General features: G+C 41.0%; 1 protein-coding gene across 4 annotated transcripts; it reads left to right on the top strand.

Moving 5' to 3' along the window:
- Positions 1-1,213: 1,213 nt before the first annotated feature.
- rxrba (retinoid x receptor, beta a) lies at positions 1,214-26,828 on the top strand. Of its 4 annotated transcripts, XM_034094561.2 has the most exons (13): positions 1,214-1,432; positions 2,219-2,361; positions 4,333-4,568; positions 6,847-7,000; positions 7,147-7,326; positions 8,836-8,856; positions 10,903-11,063; positions 11,226-11,355; positions 14,227-14,359; positions 17,251-17,286; positions 20,078-20,169; positions 20,292-20,397; positions 21,486-26,828. In XM_034094561.2, exons 2-13 carry the CDS (start codon positions 2,346-2,348, stop codon positions 21,631-21,633), a joined length of 1,413 nt encoding a protein of 470 aa, XP_033950452.1. In that variant the 5' UTR covers positions 1,214-1,432; positions 2,219-2,345; the 3' UTR covers positions 21,634-26,828. The 4 variants fall into 4 exon arrangements, with proteins under 4 accessions (XP_033950452.1, XP_033950454.1, XP_033950453.1 ...); XM_034094563.2 differs by lacking the exon at positions 17,251-17,286; XM_034094562.2 differs by lacking the exon at positions 8,836-8,856 and having other exon boundaries at positions 1,216-1,432.
- The last annotated feature ends 524 nt before the right edge of the window (positions 26,829-27,352 follow it).

Below are 27,352 nucleotides of genomic sequence, written 5' to 3'. Positions count from 1 at the left end.
GGCACAGTGTATTCACAGGTGTATACAACTTTAATTTTGTAAATGGGAAGAATGTAATGTGATATCATATGTATGTTATAAAACACTTCCAGAAACAAAAGGGTCGAGCACTTTGTGTAATGCCATTTTAGCCCCCTTGATGGCGATCAAGCATCATAAATGGCTGGAGCCTAAAAGCACAGCTGCAGCTTTCAAGCACAACAGTTGTAACAGTTTAAACAACTCCCTAATCAAGCACATGTTTTTAATTATTCCTATTTGCCAATTTTGAAAAAAGGCAGGGTGATGCAAAACAAACTTAATAAATAATCGCATTTTTATAATGAATGATTATTACAAAAACACACTTGTAACTATGCTATGCCTATGGCCAAACATGATTTTAGTACTATTTATTGTCACAGTAATTTGTGCTACCCTTCCAGCATCCCTAAAAGGAAAACATTTCATCCAAACTATATTGATGCATTTCCTTGTTTTTTTGTTTTGTTTGTAGACACTTAAAAGTGATGCTGCATTTTACATATCTTACATAACCATCTTTACCTGAAGGATTTGCTTGACATTGCATTTAAAATACGCTGTCCAATTAGCTAGTGAAAATCATTAGATCAAATGTATATGAATATGTTGCCACAATATAGGTGTACTTTTATTTGGATGGTGAGGATATACATTTTTTATAATGTTTAAATTGATGTCTTCTGGATACGAGACAAAATATATATATCGATGTTAACAATTAAAAACTGTTACAAAAAAGCCAGAATTGAATGTATAAAGCACAAACAGACATTTGCAGTTTACACCCAGTCACACATAAAATATAAATTCATGATAAAGTGAAAGGTAGAGTTGAGGTAAACCTACATATCGATATGTGAATTTATTGAAAACCCAATGTCTTCCAATATCTGGCTGTTCCTCTTTTTGGATTAGTCTGCGATTTATGCTTTTACAAAGGTTCCCGCAGCTTCCAGTCATCATCAGTCTGTATGTTTGCTTCAAGTATAAGATGAGCAGATATCATTCTCTATTTGAACACTGATCATACAAATATGATGTATCATACTTGTTTGTTTTCCATTGCATCAGGTTTACCAATGTCCTCCAACAACCTTTTGAGCAAATTACACACTCACTGAGCTGAACTTGTCTTGACCTCTTGACCTCGTGCGTCTTCCTCACTGACATGTGAGACACACACATCCCTTCTTCTGCCTTTAAGCAACCCGGGCTGCAGTGTTTTGCAGTGATTCAGCGCCAATGTTAAACTGTTAGAGAGCACTAAGCCAAATCCTCCACCATCATCATGTTTTCATCCTTGCAGGGGGAGGGAGGGTTGACTACGAGGCAAAGTGGGGGGAGAAACAGACACACACGGGGCCTAGTCGTCACACATTTTCATACGAAGAAGCTGTGCCGCTAAACCGTCAGTAATCCGTATTTATTTGCCGTCAAAATATCTTACAACATGTAGCTAGGTTATGTCTAGGGAAATGAGACATAGGTGGAGCAACCAGTTCTAAAATTGTCTGTTCTTGGAATATTGGCTCTCTAAATCTCCTCCAGAGCTAACTAGCTCGCTAGGTTAGGGGGCTAAACGTAGCTAGCTATAGCACTTAGCCTGTTTGCCAGCTTACACCAGAAATAGCATGAATTCAACACAATGTAACTTTAACGACACGTTTGCCGTGAACACAATGTCGCAATATGGTATAATTGTGAATTGTGTATTCAAAAAAGATAGCTAATTTAAGTCACGTAGCTTTACGGTTGGCCCATCTAAGTGTTAGCTAGTCTATGAGCTATATAGTGGCTAACGTTAGCTTGCAAGAACGGTGGTTTGTTGCTTTCTGTCTAGGCTCCATCTGTATCATATAATGGGACGTGTTCCTCACTGCGTGGAACATAGTTGAAATAGATAGTCTCTGCTGTTATTATAATGTTTACTATTTTATTTTAAACATAGTGTATTTGTTAGCCATGAGTTTAGCAGCTGACAGCTTTGCAAACTACTACTGTAACGTCACATCTAATGCCAAAAATAATTATGAAATACAGAAGCACTTAAATTGACAAGCATATAGCTCATATCCTTGCAATGGCATGACTCATGAGGGATATAATTTGTGTCGAACAATGTTAAGGCAAAATTGGCATTCTCTGTGCCACATCATTGTCTCATGCGCAGCTCTCTCATGTGTTGGAATTTCAGACCCGTTTTTGGTTTCCCAAAACAACTCCGGCCCGGGCCTCAGTCCGCGGTCTAGAGTTTGATAGCAGGCTGTTTGAGACGCCTTGGTGTGTAGCTGCCAACAAGTCCCTTTGATCCAGCCACCATCATGGGAGACAGTAGAGGTGAGAAAATAACAGCACTCATTTTTGTTATCAGCAATGCAACAACATGAATGTAAACAAAAATGCCCATGTTTAACTAATGTTGAATTCTAGCTATTACTTTACTGATTATACTTACACATCATAACTGTTGTTAAACTAGACATATGAAAATGGTTGGTAATGTTGTGGCACAGATGACATCCCACCATTTATCTAAACAAAGCAAAGTGCATTTTAATAACTTGATTATTTGAAATGCCATCTTAATGTAACTTGCTTTCAATGTGATGTCTGGTTTAATTTCACTGATGGGTCTAGTTTGAATTTACCCTTGATCCTAAACACCTTACAATGACATTGCATCAGTAAAGTAATGTAACAACATGAAAGTGTTGGGCTGCAGTCGGATAGTTTAAAAATCAGCTCCTAAATTCTAACCCTATCGTCTATTCCTTGACCTCTGAGTGAAACGTCACGGGGTTAAGGGATAGTGGATAGGAGAATTCAAAAGGACTTAGGAGAAGAGACTGCGGTACTTTAGAGAATCCGAATGCACTTTCACTATCTGACGTGTTTATGATGCGCCAGCAGACGTCATTGTGTGCGTCTGCTGCTGTGGGGAAACTATGGAAACCACAGTTTTCTATACAGCGGACTACAACATGGATGTTTAATAAGAACGACGAACTCATATGGAGACTCTGCACCGTGCTCTGATGCTGCTGCTTTGCTTTATGAACGTGGACAACAGAGAAACATATTCTTCATGACCAAAGTTGGAATTGAAATAAAAAAGGAAAGTGAAACTTATGCTCATCACCCTCTCCCTCCGGTCCACATTAATACAAATGATCTCAATACGTATGATTGTATGAACTAAAGATCTTAAAATCAATACAGATGTATTTATTATAAACGTTAGTCCTTAACATCTATCACTGTGTATATCACCATTCAAACATCTTTTAAAAGTTGAACAAACCCCACACAGCTCAGTGAAATGTTGACTTTATTTGATAATTTCAGTAAAAACGAACGTTTATGTTTCTCTTTTTGATTATAATACTGATGAACGTTCAAAACAAAGCACTTTGGCAACTTACCACCTATGTTTTAAAATGCTTAATAAGCACCGTAACTTTCATGATATAATTTCGCGGTCATAATCGGTTGTTTCCGTGAACGGCCGACTGTTGAGTGACGGCAAATGCTGCGGCTGCAAGGCATTGTGGGGCAGCATTTTCGCTTCTCCTGTCGGTTAGGGAGGTCCAGTGGTTCCTAAGCTAAAGGAGGCTATAAAGGAAGTTTGAAACCTCCTTTCCTATCATTCTCATCATTCTAGAGAATTCGAACGGCACTTATCATGGCTGCCACTGAGGGACTTCCGGGTCATTTCACTCCTTTAGGAAGGTTCCTAAGCTAAATGGACTATTCGACTTCAGCCTTGGTGTCATTCTCGCCACACATTGGTTTGCCACCCATCTTGCCATGCACCTTGACTTCAAAAATACATTAAAAAACAAAACAATGGAAAGAAATGTCAAGTTTAAACCACAATTCCTTGTGTCATTTGAGTTGATAAGTATTTACATGGCCGTTACTGTCGGTAATTTGTTTTAAGGAAGAAAAATAGATAACATCAGACAACAACCAAGTCAAATTGCTCCTGTGGGGATTGCCCACAGTATCGAGTATGTAAGTGGCTTTGGATAAAAGCGCCTAACAAGTGACATGTAATGTAATGTACTAGGGATAGATCGTTATATATACAAATTATTAGTTGTATATAAACTTTAATTTGTGCAATCCCATTATTATTATTATTATTATATAAATATTTCTAATCTATAGCTTTAACCTTTTCTGCACCAAATTATTTGTATTAAATTATACTATATTTCAAACACAAAAATCCTTATAATTTATGAATGAGATATTAATGATTGGATTTTCTATTTGCATATTCTCCCTTTTGCCATCTCTTTATAGACTCCCGTAGCCCAGACAGTTCGTCTGTGTCCTCCCCTCCCTCAGGCCAGCGCTCGCCCCCGCTGGTTCCCTCATCCGCAGCTTCCATGACCTCCCTTCCTCCCATCAGCACCTCTGGGGTCGACAGCCCCATCAGTAGCATCGGCTCCCCTTTTTCTGTCATCAGCTCTTCATTGGGCTCCCCCTGCTTACCTGGCACGCCATCAATAGGCTACGGCCCCATCAGCAGCCCACAGGTAATAGAGGACTGTTGGAGGATATTAGTTAAACATACATACATGCAGTTGTTTTCCTGTTCCATTATAGACATCATCATAGAAATGTGTCTACCAGAGGCCTGTACTATGAAGCCGGATTTTTGGCAAACCTGCTCCGGACCAGGATAAGAGATCAACTCAGTGAAAGCACCGCCTGCTGGCCAATCAGAGCTCAGTGTGCAGAGTTTAAAGCGATCCAGTCATATTACAGGAGAAAAGAAATACAGAAAAACTGCCGTTGCAGGAAAGACGGCTGGCAAAAATCAACTGATTGTGTGAACGTGAACATTAATAGAATATCACCTCCCATCTTCAGAGCAATCTGACTATTATAACATTAGCGTTAAGAAAGCTTACTTAAATATCTGCACCAACATAAGTAACCGGATCAAAGTAACATTACGTACAGTCCGCGGCACTGTGAGTGCAGACGTCGATGTATCCCATTATCATTCATATCACATCATAATGTATAATATATTTCCTTATCTGTGTCAGCTTCTTGAGCCGTATCTGGCCATGCAGCACTCACAGTGTCACATACTGTATGCAGAAGTATTATTTTAAGCAACACATTAAGTTGACGAAACACTCGAGTCAAATGTAATTAAAGTCAGATTGTGTCTTAGACGGGGCAGTGATATCATAAACCTGTTAATGTACGCATTCAAACACTTCTATTTTTACCAGCTGTATTCACCTTGCAGGTGCAGCTATGTGGCTTTTATCCTGGATAAAGTGTTTAAGTCATGGATGTTTAAAGTTTAACTTCTTCATATTTGTCTAATATTATAAGTTTACTTTTCATTCAGGAAGTATGAGGCTGCGCTGTCAGTACGCTTGTCCATGTTTGTGATTGGTCAAATGTTGCTAACCCCGCCCCTTTCACGTGAACACGCACTCAGCCGGACAGAGAGAAACCCTGACTTGAGTTACCGAGTTGATAACCAGCGTCGTAGCACCGCTTAGCGAGATCGCGTTTGTTTTGGGTTAGTTAAGCCAGATGACTCAAACATATCCAGGGTATGTTGAACTGGATTCGTAGTATAGGCCTCAGGAGCAACCTGGCCAAACTGTTTCGTATTTAGTTTCGTACAGTGCTAAATCAGACATCATCATCATCGGCCCCCCATCCCGTACCAAAGCCATCCAGAATTTCAACTTCACCATTACAGCCACATTCTATCTCCCCCCCCTCACATCCGCAACCTCGGAGTCATCTTCGACAGTCAGCTCAAATTCAACCACCACATCAATCACATCACCAGGACCGCCTTTTTCCACCTCAAAAACATTGCCCGCCCATCACTCTCCTCCTCTGCTGCTGAAACCCTGATTCATGCATTCATCACTTCACGACTCGACTACTGCAATAGCATCCTCTACGGCATACCATCCAACCTCCTCAATAAACTCCAACACATCCAGAACTCTGCTGCCCGCCTCCTCACCCACACCCGCTCCCGAGACCACATCACTCCTGTCCTCCAGAACCTCCACAGGTTCCCCGTCCGTCAAAGAATCAACTTCAAAGTAGGGCTGCTCGATTATGGCAAAAATCATAATCTCGATTATTTGGGTCAATAATTGTAATTGCGATTATTAAATGCGATTATTCATTGACTTTGAAAACATCCATTTATAGGAGAGAAAAAAATGTGAACAGTGTGTTTTTAACAGTTGATTACCCTGAACTTTAAGAATAATTCAACTGGAAAAAAAAAGTAATAATAAAAAAGTACTCGTTTTACTTCGATTACGTAATCGTTGCTAGCCATAATCGTAATCGCGATTAAAATACGATTAATTGAGCAGCCCTACTTCAAAGTCCTCCTCATTACTCACAAAGCCCTCAACAATCAGGCCCCCCCCTACCTCACAGACCTGCTGCACCACCACACCCCTTCCCGCTGCCTCCGCTCATCAGAAGCCAACCTGCTCTCCATCCCCACCCGCACCAATCACCGGACCTGGGGGGACAGAGCCTTCTCCGTCGCTGCCCCCTCCCGCTGGAACTCACTCCCACAACCCATCAGAGACTGCACTGACCTCACCACCTTCAATCTGACTTTTAATGTGTGATTGTTTTTGTATTATTTAACTTTAACTAGATATTTATTTGTTGTTCCTTTCTTTTATTTGTTGTTCCTTTCTTTTCTTTTCACTATATCTGCGTCTTTGAGCACCTGTAAAAGCACTAACAAAATAAATCTATTATTATTATTTGTGTTGACCTTTTCCTCTGTCATTCTTTCAGATAAATTCAACAGTGTCCATGTCAGGGCTTCATGCAGTGAGCAGCTCAGATGATGTGAAACCTCCGTTCGGCTTGAATCAGCTGTCGCCCCAAAGCCCAGGGCCGATGCTTTCCCAGAAACGCCTTTGTGCCATCTGCGGAGACAGATCATCCGGTGAATAGACTAGTTCAATTGTACCTTCTTTGCCTTGCATTGTCTTCTTTGTCTACAAATTAGAAGATGTCAGTTCTCAAACAAGTTGTCCTTGCTATTGTCTTACTTCTTTGGTGCTTTTCCTCCCCCCTTCCCTCATCCTCTAGGTAAGCACTATGGTGTCTACAGCTGTGAGGGCTGTAAAGGCTTCTTCAAGCGCACAGTGCGCAAAGACTTGAGCTACACCTGTCGGGACTGTAAAGACTGTTTGGTCGATAAGAGACAGAGGAACCGCTGCCAGTACTGCCGCTACCAGAAGTGCCTGGCCATGGGCATGAAGAGAGAAGGTAAGAGAGCAGAGGCACTTCGAACACCCTGTTCATGGCCGGTGCTCAGCCCCTTCTGCTCATGACCCCTACAAATGAGGTCATTTCACCTTTCCACGGACACCATTTTAGGTTTTAATGCACTACACTGTGTGTTTGCAAATAAATTATGATAAGAAAACGTTGGTTTTAAAGTAGTATTTGATATTGATGATAGTTATTTAGCTGACAGAAATGTCTTTGAAAGGTTTCTTAACTTTGCTGTGGTGATAAACGGATAAACCACAGAATCTAATATGCCACATCTTGTTAAAGAGGATCCAATAGTAGCTGTGGGGGAGGGGCATATATGAAAAGCTCCTTCTCTAATACACACATATTTGGTTTAATTTCCCCGTGGCAAGTTTGATCTTCAGGTCTTTTGCTACTAATAAAAAGCCCACTATTCCTTTTCCTCATAAGAAAATCGGACGTTTTGCAAACTTTTCTTTCAAACAATTTTTCCCAACTCAGGGGCTTGTTCGATAAAACTTAAAACGGTACTGCAGGACACGCCAGTAGGGTTTCTTTCAGATGTGTTTTGAGAAGTCTTCTTTTGCCTAAAACTGAGGGACACAACTAGCGGATCCTTGGTGGCCCTCAGTGTGCAGTAAACTATGAAATGCCTGTCCCTTATACATAACGAAATTATAATTAGAATAATTAGAATATAAAAATATATTAGAGTTTATTCTAATTGAATTAAGAACTTAGGTGCTAAATAAATAAAAAGGTAAATAAATACTCAAATTATTTGAGCTATCATTTGAGTTCTTTGTGGACCTTTTATTGTCCACCATTATCACACAGAGAGAGAGAGCCCTGTCCTGTGCTGTGTTTATTCTGGGGAAATGGAGCCTGGAGGTTGGACAAGCTTGTGAAATGAGGGTTGCCAGATGGAGTCAAGTTTGTTAATTACATTTAACTGAACAGTAAAGTATGATGCAAAAACAAAAGGACAGTGCTAAAAATAGTTCCCCTTGAAAAGATTATCTTGATTTATGTCTTCCTCACAATTTGATTCCATTAAAAGACGATAAATTATCATATTGAAATATCGGCCAGCGCTGCTTTAAAACTCCTATCCCAATCAGTAGTCCACTCCATAACTCCATAATTAAATATGCGTTGTGACAGTGCCCGTGAATTGATATAGCTCCTTTTCATTCATGCTCATAGCGCTTTATGTTGAAAAGAAAGCAGGCGCAAAGATCTGTCGGGCGCTGTCGGTACGAGCCAACTGTAGCACGTAATGAGCTTTCTTATATTACATCATTTTAGTAGGAATGAACCCCCTAGCAAATGACAGGGCTACTTTTATTTTAGCTTGACAATAAGTCAGTATTATTTTGTGCATTGAAAGAACGAGTACAGAGTGATAGAGAGGGAGATAAGGGTGGGTAAGCCTTGCAAAAACTAACCCCCTTTCCCCCTCTCTTCCTCTTTTTGTTTCCTCTCGTTCTCTCTCTCCCCCCCTCCCTCCTTCTGTAGTGGCCAAGATGAACGACAGATGTAAGGAGAAGAGGGAGGGAGGGGCGTGTGTCTGTCTGTATGAGTGAGCAAGAAGCAGAGAGATTTGACATCTATGAAAAGGAGCTAGTTTAAAAGGTCTTTCCAGACTTTGTTGCCAGTTTTCAAAGAAATCCCTTCCCTTATTGTTTTAAAACCCTTTTACAGAGGCAGTGACGGTTGCTTAGAATGCATACTCTTTTTATTCGTCATCCTCCTTTACCCTAAATCAGTGTTTCTCAAACTTTTTCATACCAAGGACCACTTAACCAATAAAGAAACACTCGCGGACCACCTAACTCCACAAATATCCAAAATCACATCGTTTTTCTAGAACAGATTACAAATCGCCTGAAAATGGTACAAACAAGTGGCAACATGTGTGATGAAGGTGTTGCGCTGGGCTATATCATGCAATCGAAACTTAAGCTCACTCGATTTCGGAGATATTCCCGCGAGAGTGCGGAAAACTTAAATGAATTTTTTTATTTCAAATGTGAAATGTTACCAATATACTCACGGATCACTAGGGGGCGCTCACGCACAACCAGTGGTCCACGGACCACACTTTGAGAAGCACTGTTCTAAATATACTACTGTCCATGAGCATTATCCTTCTTATGTATGGATATTTAAATGCTTGTAGAGGAAGGATAGATGTTAATTTCATTTCTCATCCATCAAGATGTGTTTTCTTATAAAGAGGCAGCTTTCCCGGAAAATTCTACTTCTCAAAACGACTGGCTCGTCTTTCGTTTCCTTTCTTAATACAGACACACTGACCAATGCAGGATGACAGTGGTATCAAGTGTAATAATATAAAGTCATTGCTTTGCTCTGCTCATACATACAGGATTCAGGACACATTGATAATCAGTGAATCATCAGAATAATAGTGCATGTTTCGTAATGACGTCACTTTAAATAGATTTTCCCAATCAAGATAGGTTTGCTGCTGTTTGTACAAATGACCGAAACACTAAACATGTCTTTACAAAGCTCTCTGGAAGATTATACAGTACCTTAATGACTTATTTGACATTTAGAAATGATTCCCCATGTCTGCTGCAACTACCAGCTTGGATTGCTTAAGGGAGTTCACATTGGTATTTTTAAGGACTTGTAGTTCTTCACTGACCTGGCCAGTCACATGACCTGAGTCTCTGTCTACTGATGTGTGTGGGTGGTTGACTTTAAAAAACACATCTTTTTACAAAATAGGATGACATATTTAATTCCTCCAAATCATCTTTGATCGCCTGAAAAGCCGTACAGTATATCAAAAGATCCTATGCAGTTATCCAGAAATGGATAAACTCTCCGTCCATAATTTGTCAAATGATTGATTCAACAAAACTTCCAAATGGGGGGGTTTATACATGGGAGGTATATGCACTTAAGTAGAACTGATTGCTCTTGCCTTTTCACAGCAACCTTCTTTCTTGAACTTCATGAAAACAAAAACTAATCCTCTTAATCTGTGTAAGGGATTAAGGAAATACACTTATTTATTTAAATGTTGGTCAACTGCTCACTTTAAGATTGTTAGTCCCTCCTGAATGTTGCTGTAAATATCTTTACATCCATATTGGTAGTGGGCCTGAAAGAAGTATGAAAGATAGTATGAGAGACTTATTATGAATTGTATATATTTGTATTTTGTTTCACTCGTTTTCACATCTATGTTGTTCTGGTCTTGCACTTTTACTTCCCCCTGTCCTTTTGGTATGCAACGTCTTCATCGTCATGTGTGTACCTCTCTCTTTCTCCATTCGGTTGTCCGGTGGCACATTCTACTTGTCCTTCAGTCATTTCCTCTTCCACTGCTTTTATTTTATTTTGCTGCGTTCTTCTTGTTGTCTCTAATGATGCTCTTCTCTATCTTCCTCCATTCCTTCACCTTTGTACCATTCCTGCTCCTTCACTGTTTCCTATTGACCTGCATTCGCCCATCCTTCCCACCAACATTTACTCTGATCATCCTATTCTTCCTCCCTTTTCTTGTCCTTCATTGTTTTCCTCTGTGCTCCTCTCCCGCCTCCCCTGCAGCTGTCCAAGAGGAACGGCAGAGGAACAGGGAACGAGAAGGCGAGGTGGAGTCGACTAGCGTGGTGAACGAGGAGATGCCGGTGGAGAAGATTTTGGAAGCGGAGGTGGCTATAGAGCAGAAGACGGAGCTTCATGCTGATGGAAGTTCAGGTGGCAGCTCTGTGAGTAGTCTGAATGGTGGAAATGAACCACAAAATGCGTCCATTTGAGGAGCTTTCTGCAAAATTCGTAATGACTGTTTTTTCAAATATTTGATGATTTTCAGTTTATATTTGTAGCTCAAATAGGAAATAATTCCCAAACTCTAAATCTGCTTTCTTCAGCCCAACGATCCAGTGACCAACATCTGTCAGGCCGCAGACAAGCAGCTCTTCACCCTGGTGGAGTGGGCTAAGAGGATCCCTCACTTCTCTGAGCTGGCCCTGGACGACCAGGTCATCCTGCTGCGGGCAGGTGCGTCTCCCTCAACAAGGGTTCATGGATCAATAGGGATTCCAAAAAATCATGTTTTTATATTTTCCAATTCAACAAAGCAGTGTCAACAGTACAGGGAACATGTATAAAGAAAATAAATAGGGGGGGGGGGGAAACAATGAAATGGTTGCGTTACAAAACAACAATTACTGCGGGGTTTTGCGCTCCTCCATCAAATTGTTCTTTAATACCAATGTGATTCCTTATAGCAGTTGGTCTGAGTAATTTATGTTAATGACCTTAAAAACATTAGACAATGTCAGACAAACACTGCTTTTGTAATGTAAATTCAATATTTCACATTTAAAAACCTAACAGATTAAGTAGTAAACCCTGTATTGTTATATTTGTTATATATATACACACACATTATACTATTATCATATTGCTTTCTTTGTTGAAGTCTTCAGGCAATCTGGTGTATGTCTTTGCCTTTTTCTTTCAAAATATAAAACTAAATATTAGTGTCCATAATCTCAAAAAACCTGGAGGACTCAGTACTAAAGAAATACTTTTTTTTTTAATGGTCTCCTACAGCCATGTCAAATGAGAGGGTTTGAACAATACTTTTGTTATGTGAAGCATATGAAACAAAAAAACTGTAGAATATTTAGACTTTTATTTCACTAGAAATATTGAGACTAGGGATTCTCCGATCGGTGTTTTTGGGTCCGATCACCAGAATCAGTATCGGCCAATACCGATCGCTGATCCGATCATAGGGTGGGTGGGGGCTTTGGGGATCTTCCATTTAAAGTGACGTTTAAAACTCAGTTAATGGGGATCATTTTTATATTGCTTCAGTTTATAATCGTAACGGATCGAAAAGTTCAGATAAATGTTTAAATACATGATGCGCTTCCACAAACAACAACCAACATAATTATTACATTCAAATGATGTACATTATTCAAGTTTACATTAACTTTAATAACACGGGAGAATGAGCGGAAGCGCTCTCTTTTCCTCTCTCTCCCCCTTTCCCCCTCTCTCTCTCCCTTTCCCCCTCTCTCTCTCCCTCTCCATTCCGTGACAGCCTGTCAGTATCCGTCTCATGCAGCTCGCTGATCCAGTAATGAGTGACCCGACTGTGAAGAATAAATATATTTATAATTAGATTAGCTTGTTCCAGAGGTAGATAAAATAGAGGTGATGTGCAACAACATTAACATGAACCTTTCTGTTGGTCGCTTGTTAGCAGACCCTTCAAGCGATGGCAGAGCGAACAGGTACAGGCAGGGCCCATAGTGATAGCCCTATAGTTTAAATGTACTACCCACAAATAAACATATGGACGTGGGTTACTATTTAAAAAAAATTGTAAATTTAGGAACCGATCCATGACATCTTAAGTGGGGCCGTCCCCCCGGTAAGATTTGTTTTACATTTTGGAGTTAAATGCATCAATCTGGTGCACTTTGAGGGGAAGATAAAGAGACTAGATCTATGGGAACACCTATATGAAACAGAACTGTATACATTTCAATAATCATAAGAACATGGCCATAACCAATAACATCCCATTTCCAATATGAAAAAAACACTGAAACTTATTTATTTATTTTTGGTTCATTTATAGTTGTGTATGTCTGGGCTCCTGAATCAGCCTCACCTTTCTCCCTTATCTCCCTTCTCTCCCCCCTGCTCCTCTTTGAGGCAGCAGCAAAGACTAGTTTTAGCTCTCAACAAGTTTTAAAAGTGTATCTTTCCTTTTTTCACCTAGTTAACTTTTTTTTTTTATTATTCATGCTTTTTGACTAATCACTCCCCCCTCAAATGGAAATATGTGTTTATATAAATGGTGACCAAACCGTTTGAGACCCACTGAGAACTTAGACTAAGTTAACTATCTAAACACTCAGTGAGTCCTTTACCTGCAACCTGGTCTCACCAGAATATGTGACTCCACCACGACTCCTTAACACGTGGTGGAGTCACGGACTCTGCTACATGTACGTGTCTGCACCACGGAAACAACCCCAATGTAAAGTGAATGAGGCTCCTTTGTCGTGGTGCACACACGCATTTCTCAACCTGGTCTCACCAGAATACGTAACTTTTACCTTTACCTCACCTGAGCTGAGGTTATCCCGAGCTTGAATGACACACGGAGACCAATCAAGGGCTTTGATTTATGATCTGTATGACAGTGGCCATGTCGGCAGGCCACATCATGTAGACAGCCAGTCACCCTGTGTGAGGCAGGCCACTTAACAGGCCAGGCCATCGGGAAACCCCCCGGTCCTCCCGATGGCCAGTCCGGGACTGGGTACAGGGGGCGTAGAGCGAGGGATCATTGTCCACAAGTTAATCGATCGCAGATGGCGTCGTGGTCACGGACGAATACAATTTAAAAATAATAATAATAATTTACAAACCTAAATGGGTCGCGAAATATACGAGTAAAGTATGTGTGGGAAACCCTGGGTTCCTGCCGTTTAAATGTGTCACTAACTGTCAACTGAGTGGATGACAGAGTTTTTACTGACTTGGCGCTAGCTTGCCTTTCATACTCGCTGTATTCTTTGACGAGAGGAAATCTCAAATGTCTAATGAGATTTGTGGTATTAAATTGTCGTTGTTGCGTTCCACCACGAGGGATTTCTGCTCAGACACGTTGCATACCGCTATTTTATTGTCTTTTTCTGACACCTTAAAATACTGCCAGACCGGTGAAGCCATTTTGGCGAGCTGGTTTTGCCGCGCACAGAGAAAAGTGTCATGTATTTTACGTCATGTGATCGGCTCTCCTGGTCGGCCTTTATAGAGAGCCCCGATCGATCGGCCGAGAGTGAATATCAGCCGATATCGATCGGAGCATCCCTAATTGAGACACTGACTCTTTAACAGGCTGGAATGAACTTCTGATTGCATCGTTCTCCCATCGCTCCATCTCGGTGAAGGACGGGATTCTGCTGGCCACCGGCCTGCATGTCCACAGGAACAGTGCTCACAGTGCAGGCGTCGGAGCCATCTTTGACAGGTAATACACAAACGCATACATGCACAAACAGTGTCACTTTGACAGGAACATCAGTGATTTCCCAGCATTCAGAAGTTTGGGTGGCTGACCCAACTGGAGAGGACATGCCACCATAGAAACGTGCTTTCTTAAAGGCTTTTTTACTCCTCTCAGAAAAGATCTGTCCCTAAACAGTGTTAGGACCACCTACTTTAGGCCTAAAATAGATTGACCCTAAGAATCAGGTGATATCCTCATTCTCCTTTTTGAAATCACCTTGTAAATCCACATCAATCCTGAGAGCTTCATGAATAAAAAAAACAATATGTGCCTTTTATTTATCCATATGAATTACTCAGGTGTCGCTACATTAGTGGCTGGGGTAAGAACTTATTGTGTCCTCATGTCTGGTTGGCTGCAGCTGCTGTGTTCTGCTTTGGATGTGACAGCGCATGCTGCGGACGCCGGTGACTAATGCTTACCCATAGCCATGCATGGTCACACACACACACAGTGGCATAGCACCTATTGCAGCGTTTGATAACGTGATAACGGCTGGCTTATGTAATACTAACATGTGAATAAATAATAGGAGTGTCCCTTAAAGTTCTTTAAAATATGTTACTGAATCCCATTACTGTGCAGATTGTTGAAGAGGCCATGGGTATATATTTGGTGGCATTAAGTACACTGAATCTAGAGTCATCAGAATCAGACACGGGTTTATTGCCAGGTAGGTTCACACATACGAGGAATTTGACTTGATGTCCTGGCGCAGACATAAAACATAAAACAAAGAATCTCCATACAAAACAAGAAATCTTTAAGGACACTGTAATAAAATATAGTTAAATGGCAATAAAATAAAGCAGTAATTTACAGCGAAATAGAATGTAATGAATTATAGAATATAAAGTATGAAATAAGAATATGTGCAGTAATCTAAAACAAGCTTGTTGTGATCCCAGTATACTAATTCCATGATCAACAGAAAACATCTCATAACCGTTATTACCGCCATGGCCTCTTCAGCCTTCTGCATTTCACATCAACCATCATGTGTTACTTTAAAAGTGATACTGCATGTTAATGACATTTAAATAAAAAAGAATAAAGATATCACAACAAAAAAATATATATATTTTTGTTTTTATGCAGAGTTAAATAAACACTTTTGATTTTAACAAATGCTGGTTAATGTGATAATGGGAAGTTGTTGGAATCTTCCAGGGGTAGATTGCACCGACAGTGTTCAATACAAATGTTCTGCTTTGAGTGAAACATTCTTCTGTTCCCTTTGTTATCACCTACCTTGACTTCTTCTGTCAAACCCCAACTCTATCACAATGTGTCACTTCACTGTTTATTGCACAGTTTTTACATAGTTCAAAATGATACCTTTGCCTTTTGTCCTGCAGCAAGCTAACTAGGCCTATGGCAAGCAGCCTTATCATTTCCCTCTGACACCTTTTCATTTTTCTCAAAGCACTGCTCTCTATTAGCAGCAGCCTTTTGTGTCGGCTTCTATTTCAAGCCACGGAATCCTATGTAACTGTGGAGGATGTACATTTTAAAATATCAGAACGTATTTCCTTTGCATTACTTGAGGTAAACTTCTGACAAGGTTGACCCACAAGTGCAGTAACATTAAACCAAACAACACACGTACTAAACTACTTTTTCAGACACCGCAACCACTCAACAGAAACATATTTTGCAATAAATATTGAGCGAAGAGAAGACGCAAAACTATAAAAAAAACTCAACAATTTACAAACTGGAAAGAGTAGGTATGTACTACCTTTGTCATTCTACGCAGGGGGCTCTCTTGTCTCCACAACTACCCCCAAATTCACAACCAGTAACATTCTGAAAAAAGTCAAGCAATGTCAAAGATAGCACGCACATCTCTTATCTGACCCATTGGGCTTTTTCTCTTTTTCTTGATTTACAAGCTGCCGGTTTCACTTTTGTGCATTTTGCACCTCAAGCCTCTCTTTTTCAGACATAGCCACAGTTAATTGACCTTGCTTAAAGTCCAACTGGAATCAACCATATAGTCCAAAATAATAACATGATCTTCAAATGTATAATATATATTTTATTTATTTATGGATGAATAAGTGTACTACAATCTCCTGTTTCGTCGCTCGTTAAAAGAAGCTAAAGCCATGTTTTAGTGTGCTAGTAGGATAAGAATGCTAATGTGGGTTGTGAGTTGCTCAAAGTGTGTGGCTCTTGTGTTGTGCAGCAGGCTTCTGTCTGGCTCAATGTGACCGTCTGCTCTGCCTTTAATATAATGACCCAGAAACTGCTTTATGCATGATTTGATTGGCTATATTGAAATAAGGTTGCTATCAATGTAAACCGATACCAGAAAGGAACCTTCTCAAAGGAAAGCACAGGACAATTTACAGGTAACATTTGTAAGCGTAATAATCAGTTGGACTTTAAGTTACCTTTTATGAAGTATTGTGATTTAGCAAGGAACACTTACAAACTTGAGGGGTTAATAGTATTTAACTTTTAAATAACTTTGTTTTTGCTGTTATGCATTTGGCTCGTTTTATTTATCCTAACCTCCTCATAACATTTAAATATACTGTAGTTGGTCCCTTATCTAAGTCCACATTATGATGGATCAATGTTTATCAGAGGTCCACATTTAGTCCATTAGATGTGTAGGTACAGGTACAAGATAACTGAGTCGAGACACAACAAATGATCCCCATGACAAACTATTTTAAAAACAGTTTTATACATACAGAAAGTGGTTTGGACCACTGACATTTTTTCAAATGAAATCATAAGTAAGCACTGACTTTCTGAAGAGCTCAGAAAAAAGAAAGCAATGTAATAACAATCTAACTGTGTAATGACATTGTAATAACACATTGTGATTGAATACACAGGGCGCACAATGCCGAGGTTGGGGCCATATTTGACAGGTAATTACGCCACTACACAAACACTTTCCTTAAACCCCTCCTCTTGAAACAAACACAGAAGCAAAGCTCGCAGGTTGATGCTTTCAGGCTTTCCGCTGCTTTGCAGAAGGCAGCCGGTGTCTGCTCAAAGATTCTTATCTGAACATTTACTAAGATTTCTTTGACCTGATTACAAAATGGGTGTGGTTAAGGTCATGGTGGCAAAAAGTAGCACTGAGATTTAAATTTGTATTCAGCACCATATTTGGTTTGTGGCTTTGACACATGCAATTGCAGACTATTTTTTATGGTTTTGCCGATGCCTCTTCTTACCAGACCAAATGATTCTTGAGCCTTACCAGACCAAAAAGAGCAAATCAAAATGTGTGGGCTATCTTTTCCAGGGCCTTAGTGTGGGAAAAATACTATAGAACTCCAGTGGAGGACACGGTTTCACACCGTGAGGTCAGAGTGTGTTTAAATGCCCTGATTCACCGTTGAGCCTGTCCTATAATTACTTTTAACAACATTAATGAAATACCCTCTTGGTGCACTTAATCTCATAATCCTCCATTATCGCAACTTAAATAAATCAAAAAACTGTATGTAGACATTAAGGGTAAAAAGCCACTGGCCTTCCGGGCCGGTGGACTTGTATTGTCACTGGCCCCACCATTGTAACCACTGGCCCGGAGCATTCGTCCAAAACAAATCGACTAATAATGAAGAAAATTAACACATTTGTTGCAATAGTAATTTATGCACTAACTACATTACTACTTGTACTACAACATTTGAATCATCAGTTCTTCCTCATTTTCCTCAATTGTTCATATTTGGTTTATTAAAATAATGATATTGTAGTCATTGCTAAAAAATGTCTGCTATAATTATGAGTATTATTATTAGTATAATGCGCTTTCTGCCTTCCTGTCATTAGGAGTTAGATATGTAATGGCTATGTAATTGATTTGATTAGAGCCTTCATTATCCTAAACTGCTGGGACATTTCCCTAAAGCCAATACCTTTATATGGTCTACTCTTCACTTACTTGTCAGCATAGGTCGGCATTGATGTACAGAGCCGACAGAAGACCTTGTTTATACTGGCATCATATTGAGAGGTGCAGTGACACGTCCTAAAACCAGGAAGTAAGCTGCTGGTTCCCTCGACAAAAAGCAATGGAATTTCTCCACAGGGTTTTGGAAAATAGCTGGAAATAAGGTCTGTGGAAAACAAACCTGTTTGATAAATGCACGTTTTTTCAGCCGGATAATATCCACATGTCTACCCTTTTATAATTTTCTAATCATAAATCTAATCGATAGATCATAAAAGGGTTTTAGGACGCGTCACTGCACCACTAGAAGCCAACTCCATCGATCAAGCTGGCTGAAACTTTCTCTCCCTCTTCTTCTCACTCTCCTTTAACTCCTCCGGTGACTTTCTTTTATTTGAAGATTGTTTTTTGCCCGGCGCTTGGCCGGTTACCGCTGGTGTTAAAAACATTTTGGCGAATGGTTAGGTGGCGCGATAGTCTGTAGTGAAGGAGCGCCCTCACGGGAGCCTGCTCGCGCTGCGCTCCGCAGCAAACAGCTGTTTGCTTTTCACCCAACAACGACAACCGACTCACGAAACGCTATGTTGTAGCGTTGATAAACGAAACAATTTAACTAAATTGCTAGTCAACATTTTTTTTAAAGCAATATTTTTAATGGCCATCGCGGGCAAGTGGAAAGTACGTTATGCTGGCCGGGGGTGTCTAAATAGTGCTTCCGGGCCAGCGGGCCATTTATAATGTCGAGCCCTGCATGGTCCTGTGTGTGAATTAAAAAAAACGTGGTTTTGTGGGAGTTGGCTTTTAAAATGTCAGCTGCTGATGATAAGTGGCAAATCAACTGTCTCTGGTGGCCATCACTTCTTATGCTTTACTCTTCAAGTTCTCCATATTAAAGGCATGCGAACAGAAGTAGGGATAAAAGATTGAATATGCACTCATTGCCTAACTGGCATTACTTTACCGTATCTGAATCTCTTTTGTTTCTGTATGAGAATGTGTTGTGTTTTTACCTTGGTATGTTTTGTATGCCTTGCTCTGGAATAACATCTTACTTCTTTAGGTTTCAGCATTTGTGAAGCATTTTTAAGAATGAATGTGACATTAAAGTACAACCGCAATGCCTTGATCAGTCCCTCGCTCTGGCCAAGTCTTCCCTCTTGCAGCAACACATATCATGTAACAGTGTTTGTCAGAACTTCGTGTTAATACAGATTTTAAAATACATATTTCTTTTTTACCAAACTCGTGACCCACCCTAATTTGGGCATGGATCCTTGAATTTGAAATGATATGTTCCCTAAAATCAAGGATTTGGGTCCCTGTACTTTGGCAGCAAAACACTTCAAACATTTTCTAACACAGCTAAAATATCACAAAGGTGATAAAGGAAAAAGCACAATCATTGCTACCCTGGCCAGTTTGAACTTCTACTTTAACTTGTATGTTTTCTTTTTTCCTGCAGAACCAGCAGTTCAGCCATACATTTACTAGCTTAAACAAAAAATCATTACATTGAGATGTAACCATTAATAACAATGTGATTATAGAGAATGGTTGTTCTTACCCTTTTCCCTCCCTTTCTTCCTCTTGTTTTTATTGCTTTCTCTGCTCTCTTTTCCATCTCCCGTCATTTCTCTTAACTCCTCTTTCTTCCCTAATCTGGGATTGTCCTCCTGTCTCCAACTGGGATTCCCCCTGCATCTCTCCTCTCCTTTCCTTTCCTCATCTCTCCTCTCCTCTCCTCTCTGCAGGGTGTTGACAGAGCTTGTAAGCAAGATGAGAGACATGCAAATGGACAAGACAGAGCTCGGGTGCCTTCGAGCAATCATCCTCTTCAACCCAGGTAAACGGACAGATAGAATGTTGAAAATCACCTAATATCGCGTTTTAAATGGCAAACGTGTCAAATGTGTTTCATTCCAGTACAGAGATAATGTTAATGTACATTTCTCCTTTCATCTAAAGATGCCAAGGGTCTGTCCATCCCCAGTGAGGTGGAGCTCCTGAGAGAGAGGGTGTACGCATCGCTCGAGTCTTACTGCAAACAGAAATACCCCGATCAGCAGGGCAGGTAGGATCGCACACACAGAGCTCAACAGTGAGGCTCTGGAAGTACACGTCCCATTCAGATCATAGAAGGAGATTGTGTTTTATGTCCTAAGCCATGATGGAAAGATGGAATACGCTCCGGTAGAAGCCACAAGACCAAATGATATCATCCATAATGTGTTGATGGAAACATTTGAGGCGAGATATAAACTATGCCCTTGCTGAATCCCTTCCTTTCAGATTAGCAACAGTAAGTTTAAAAGGCGCAGTGTGCCCATTCTTTAAAGGTGGGGTAGGTACATTTCAGAAACCGGCTCGAGATACACTTTTTGTTATATTCCATGGAATGCTCTTAACATCCCGATAGCAATGAATATCTGAAGTGCTTTGACAAAAAATCCATAAAAAAATGTCATCTGTAGAAGCCGTAATACTGTAAAAAGTACAACCAATTGGTTTGCCGCCCTGTCTGTCAGCCTTCCATCTCGTGTACGCACAAATGTATCTCGTGCCCTCATTGGGCGTGCCCTCATTGGGCGTGCTGTCATTGGGCGTGCATTGCAGCAGTACTTCAATGACTCGCCAGCAACAGGCGGCCACTTTCACCAGTCTGCTGACGTCACGTTCATGTGTGTTGGAGGAGGTGCTCTGTAAGGAAGTCTGAAGGAAGGGGCGGATTATTTTCGGCTGCGTACTTTCAAATGTTAGTGCACTCGAGCCGGTTTCTGAAACTTACCTACCCCACCTTTAAGGTTTGTGTTTTCTTAAATAATTATCTTTTCTATCACTTTTCTTTTATCCAGTTGTTAGGCACCGGATCAAATTATTTATGGTCTCTATTCATCCCATAGTTTGTTAGCTAGGTTCCATGTTCTAAACTCACTATAAAAAGATTTGTAGAAATGTAATGGAGTTAATGAATGCTATATGGTCTTAAGAAAGGGGGCTTCACTCTGGAGTTCTACACTAAAAAGTAAGATGTAGCCCAGGGCAGCTGACTGAAGGCCAGGAGATGATGAATTGTTTTACGCCCAGGTAACGTTTTCCAACGGTGAACGTTCTAAGATCCTTTCTAACTCTGCTCTTCTCCCGCTTCCCTCTGTCGTGCAGGTTTGCGAAGCTCCTCCTCCGGCTCCCTGCACTGCGCTCCATTGGTCTGAAGTGCCTGGAGCACCTGTTCTTCTTTAAGCTGATCGGCGACACGCCTATCGACACCTTCCTGATGGAGATGCTGGAGGCGCCTCACCAGCTCACCTAGAGGAGCCAGGTTCGGTCCCTCAGGATCCGATGCACACCAGGATCACCAACACGCCCCCCCCACATCGGGTCTACGGCTCCTCTCCACGAGCCTGGCTTAACTGCAGCACCTGCTGGTTTTAATGTACCGGCTCTCACACACATATATATACACATATATCCCCCCTTCTTGTCACACATATACAGTACATGTCTTAATTTGAGGTTAGCCTTCAGTTTTCACATCTTCATCTCTCTGTTGGTTTTTGCTTCTGCGTAACTGGTAAACCTTCCCCATTTTCACTTTGGTAATATCTTACACTGCTAGCTGCACCTCTGTATATTCTATCCTTCACCATCCGGTTAGTTGTTCATGTATGGTTTTAGCTTAACATACGGTGCTTAGCATTTCAATCAACTGTCCATCATCATCACTTCTGATTGGTCAGGAGGTGTCCCTTAACAATCAGCCAGACTTAGCCTCCCAGTGAGTTCATCCAATCCCGTAAATATTGAAATATTTTATGCTTTTTAAATATATATATATATATATATATATATATTCATTCATGCTGAAACTGGTTTGAGTTTCTTTTTTGAAGTACTGTACTCATGAAATTTGAGCTTTTTCCACTGCATTGAAATCCAGGAAAAGGGGAGTGGGAGCACTTTGTCTAAAGACGAGCTGCGTCCCTCCCACCGTGATGCGCACAGTGGGCTTTGTAAGACTAGAAGAATGACTTGAATTTTTATTATTTTTTTCCTAGATTTGATTTCCTACTTTTCTCTATTTGGGCAGTTGGTTGAAATCATTTTGAGGCTCACAGGAAGTACAGCTTCCTGCATAACTAAATCCTAGTTTCTTGTATCTCCTTTTCTCCCAAATCCTCCTTTTGCTGGTGGTCATTTCTGCACTTTTGTGAATTGTTACCGTGTAAATGTTCCTGTTTCCTAGAAATGACCATCTATTCTCAGACGCCTAAGATGACCTTGAAGCTACTATGTGTAGGATGTTGTCATTATTGCATCATTGTTGAATCAGATGTGATGATTTATTATAGAACATGCTAAATGATTGCCCACTTCCTGTTCAGACAATAAGGACGTTTGGGACTGATCTCTTTGAAACAGTTGAGCCGGTATGATCGCCTGTCAAAACACCCCGTCGAGCTGACAGTCTATTTTTCGGATACGATGCTCCAAAAATATCTTCTTTACATCAACTGCCCATTGGAAGAAAATCAAAAAGTGTCTGCATCTCACAGCTTTGTATTTAGGATGCTGCTCCCGGTCCCCTATGTAAAACCAGACTCAAAGAGAAGAGCTACACTAAGAGCAGCAGCAAGAATTGTTAAGACCAGATGAAATTATTTCAAATTAGCAGTAATGCAACATTTCACCTGATCATCGATCAGTCCAATTCTCTGCTGCCCTGCTCCTCATGAAGGATTGCTGGATGTGAATCTAGTCTGGTAAACAATGCACCTTGCTGAATAACTAGCGTGTCGCGTTCATGTAATGCAGCAATGATATCAGTTATATAATGGAAATCCTACTACCTGCAACTTTGGAAACTTTATTCGGTGTGTATTGGCTCAACGCTTGCAACTTTTGTACAGTTGATGTAAATACTACAAAAAGAAAAACATAGGATTCGTGTAGAAACAAAGGCCTGTTCACAGTCAATGTGAATGTGAAATATGTCAAATTTTTAAAAAGCTCAATTTGTTGCTGTTGAATCAACATCAGCATTAAGGACATCAACAAGACATTATTATTATTGAGCCCAGGGCCACGCCACACCTCACTGCTGCTTTTGCCTCATCTGCTGCCAATGCTTCCTGTTGTCCCTGGTAATTGATTGGCTGGATTTCAGTGACAATGGCACTTGGCATTTACTGTGATTGAAATGTGTGTGCAACTGAATCTGAAGCGTCACAGTGAAATATGAAATGCAGCTCCCACATGATCAGGAGATACACTATGAGGTCATCTATGTACACATGCTCAAAGGGGAGCAATACTGGGGTCTCACACAAATTGATTACCTTTTATGTTCATATTTAACGTGTTCTGTTAGGAATACTCCCCGCAATTAATAGCAACTAGCAACATATATTTTACAGTATCATTCTGCAGGGAAAAGAACAGCTGTCCTCTACCAGGTGCTAAATAATACTTTTAGTTCAAAACTTGCACATTCACATCAATGCAAACAAAGTATGCAAGTACACAGGAAAATCATTCTCCACTTATTGAACCTTCTTCTTAGGATGCAGGATTCCCTTGTAGAGTTTTTTTATTATTACTTTACGACCCCTTGTGTTATTGCAAACTACGGAAAATGAACACCAGCTTGTACATTTTGACTGTGGCTGACAAATCGTAGTACTCCACATGACACAGCCAGTGTATCTTGTATTTTAGAAATCAGTTAGGCTGGTGAAAAGATGAAAGGGAAGGTGAAATACTTTGACCAGAATTAGCATCGAGTTTCCTGCCCTGCAGATAGTCCAAATACTTCTGAAAGAGGACCCTTAGCCTCCCCATGAAATGCGGATTAGAGGTTGGCAGTTAGATGACCTGTCAGACAGGTGGCTTTGTTTAATGTCAGTGTGTTGGTCTAACCATAGAAGTGTTGTTTCAGTTCTCCATCCGTGCATTCATCACATGAAGTATTCTCCTGATGTCTGTTAATGCCCTACATGTAGACAAAAGTCGACCCTTTTGGAGTGTCTGCAAGGAAACGCAAGCTGGTGCCACGCTTATGGTTTAGGTGACGGGCATTCTTGCACTGTTTCAGATGCCGTGTGGTCTCAGTGCTTTAGTGTCTGGAGTGTTCAGATTAGCCTAAACTAGCAGTCTGAGTTGTTTGACTTGAGTGAACAAGGAATATGTGGCCACCAAACGCTGAGCTTTGTGATCTGGACAGCTGTCCCAAGGCAGTTTGGAATGAATGTGAGTGCAACCTTCGTGTCTCTCAGAGAGTAGGCTGGCTTTGGCATGTGTGCAGGATGTTAGTGTTTGGAGTTCTCCTGCATCATGTTCATACCTGGAGATGGGAATCATGAAACCAGTCATGTCCACAGCTGACTGAGCAAATGCCAAGAATCATCAAGAAGTGACAGTTTGCTAATTGCTGCACATTGTTGCTTTATCTGTTACAGAAGTGAATTGGCAGTGAAAGGATTTAGAATTCCCATCCCCCATATAAATAACAGCAATGTGTTAAAAATTACCAATTTCTATATTTCTTAACATTGCACTAGGAGCGTATGTCATTAAGAGAATGATGAACTGATGCACATTTGAGAAGAAGTCCGTGCAGGTTCTGAATGCTAAGCTCTGCTGATCCGGCCGGTGGTTTGAGCGAGAGCTGGTGGCTGGGTATTAATTATTTGTTAACATTTGTTATAGGGTATGTGTGGCCGCATGTGTATGCTGTATGCACATGTGTAATGAATCTGTCTGCAGCCACGCCTTTTGACTGGCAGATAATATAGCTTTGGTGGCGATGTGCGGTGTGATGATAGACTTGATGCACAGAGGAAGAGGAGCCAAGCTGGAGGGCCTCCTCCCTTCCTCCACTTGACCCCGTCTCCACTGCTTTACTTTAAACCTAACAAATGCTCATCCACTCACTGAGCTGAACTTGGCTTTGCATTGGAAAGGTTTTTGTAAAATAATCCTCTTATTCTTGGACTGTTTTGAAAAGGATGTGAAGCTTTCCTCGGGACGATCATTGGAGAGCTGTAAGGAAGGGATTCGGTGCCGCGTGTCCCTCTTTTCTTACTTTACTTGATGGCGGCGACGATCCGCGCTCGCCACGGGAGACCGCTATATCCCACCGCGCCGCCCACAAATGTTTATCGTTGCAACGGTGTGCACTCAAGGCAGACGCATGCTGTGACCTTTTGACTGTGTAGCAGTATTGTTGTCGCCGCATTTTGAAATGAATCGCTTTCTGAAAATAAGGACATTGATTAAACATGCTTTTTTTAATACGATTGCTGGCTGTGACTGAAGAGTTGATCATCGTGTATAGAGTAGATATCAGGGCGGCATTTGTACCTATTGACACAGGCCCTCTGGAGCCCAGGCCTATCCCATTATGATCATTGAGGCAGTGTGTGCTATGCCGCCTTGGAACCACCCTCACTGGTTTATCACTGCCAATCTGTACGCCAATTTGGGCTTCTTCTTTTTTAATGCAGGGCCTCAGTCCCCTGTGCTTGTTTGTCATGTATGTTGTGTTAATTGTGCAGCAGACTAAAGAGTGTGTGCTAACCTTAGGCTGTGTAGTGCATACTAAAGAGGGACCCTAAGAGGATCGGAGTGACAGTTTGTGTGGAGAGGGGAAGGGCTGTTCGCTGGAGACAGTAGTGCACCAGTGTGTGGCCCCCTCTTGGTGCTCAAGCAGTTCATTGGTGCTTTTTTTTTATAGGGTCCCCCCCGGCCCTTAAAACGTATGCTCTTGTTTCCATGACACAGGGAAATGTATATATGACTGAAATGCAAATAGGGAACGGTTAAAACAGGGATAGCCTAGGCCTGCTCTACTGTGTCAGTCACATGTGGCTGCAGCTGGATACCACCATTTAGAACATGAGGGGAACCAAAGGCCTGAAGAGGTCTGGTTGCAGGAGGCGCCTCTGAGCAGAATCTGGTTACATGTATTAACTTGATGGAAGGAATATGATTGCTCACGTTAAAGAGGAGGTTGATGATCATGGTGTGATGATATTTGGAAGTCAAAGAGAAAAAGGAGGGGTAAGGACTGAAACACGACTCGGATCAGGTGTCGTTAAGTCGCTCAAGAAGAAAACCTATTTTCTGGTAGAACTCAAATCTTCCTTAATTGTCTGCTCTTCTTCACCTTGAAAAAACAATTCACGCTGTTTCTTTGTGTTGTTTCCTGTCTCCCTCTTCTCCAGCTATGATATTCATATTTTGTTTATTAGGCGACAAAGTATTAAACAAAAGCAAGAACTGTAAAATCAGAAGTGGAATATGTCACCCTTATTTTTTGTATTGTTCTCTCGTGTCAGTTCTTTGTCCTGTTTGTATCCGACTCCGTCGTACACATGGAGCTGAGTGACTGTCGTGTGCTTCGGGGATTGAAAGAAGAAAAAAAAATATGAATACTTTTTCAGTCATTAATTCTAAATCTTGTTTCTGTTTGTTGTATCATGTCCGAGTAAAGGTTTTAATACTGTATGTCGAGTGTTTTTTATTTATCATTTTTCAAGTATTTTGTTATCAAGCTAAATGATGTCAAATGAATATTGAAAGATTTAAATGAAAATGACCTTTTAATGACAGCCTTTAACGCACTGTGGCTTGAACATTACACTGTGCTAATTTCATTGTGGCTCCAGATATATCACCCACTCACTGTCCATGAGTTGAAGTGTCCAAACTCCCTCTGTCCTGGAGAAATGTTGCTGATCTCCTCAGTCCAGCAGGACCGCAGGGCCCCGGCTGACCGCTTCCTCCGCACTCCCATCTTTCCCCCTCTAGAGGGAGCACTGACCCCTCCGTCCTCCAGGGTCTCCACCTCCTCCCTTGATAACAGCTGCTGGATGGTGAAATTGTCCTCCATGGCATCCACGCCTACTGAGCACACCTTGGCCAATGAGGAAGCAGCAGAGCTGAGATCAGTACATGTCACCCTGAGCCGGTGGCTCTATTCCCTCAACTGCTTATTTAAAGGTTAAGAAAGACAGGAATGTGGGTATGAT

The sequence above is a fragment of the Pseudochaenichthys georgianus genome, chromosome 11 (assembly GCF_902827115.2).
Source record: "Pseudochaenichthys georgianus chromosome 11, fPseGeo1.2, whole genome shotgun sequence".
NCBI lineage: Eukaryota > Metazoa > Chordata > Actinopteri > Perciformes > Channichthyidae > Pseudochaenichthys > Pseudochaenichthys georgianus.
The sequence above is the reverse complement of the archived record's forward strand: the minus strand, read 5'-3'. Positions and strand labels throughout refer to the sequence as shown.

What these genes read in the sequence shown, in the direction of transcription:
- rxrba (XM_034094561.2), top strand. An exon ending in GTCGGAGCCATCTTTGACAG is followed by an intron (nt 14,360 to 17,250) that starts GTAATACACAAA and finishes TTGAATACACAG; the next exon opens with GGCGCACAATGCCGAGGTTG. An exon ending in GTTGGGGCCATATTTGACAG is followed by an intron (nt 17,287 to 20,077) that starts GTAATTACGCCA and finishes TCCTCTCTGCAG; the next exon opens with GGTGTTGACAGAGCTTGTAA.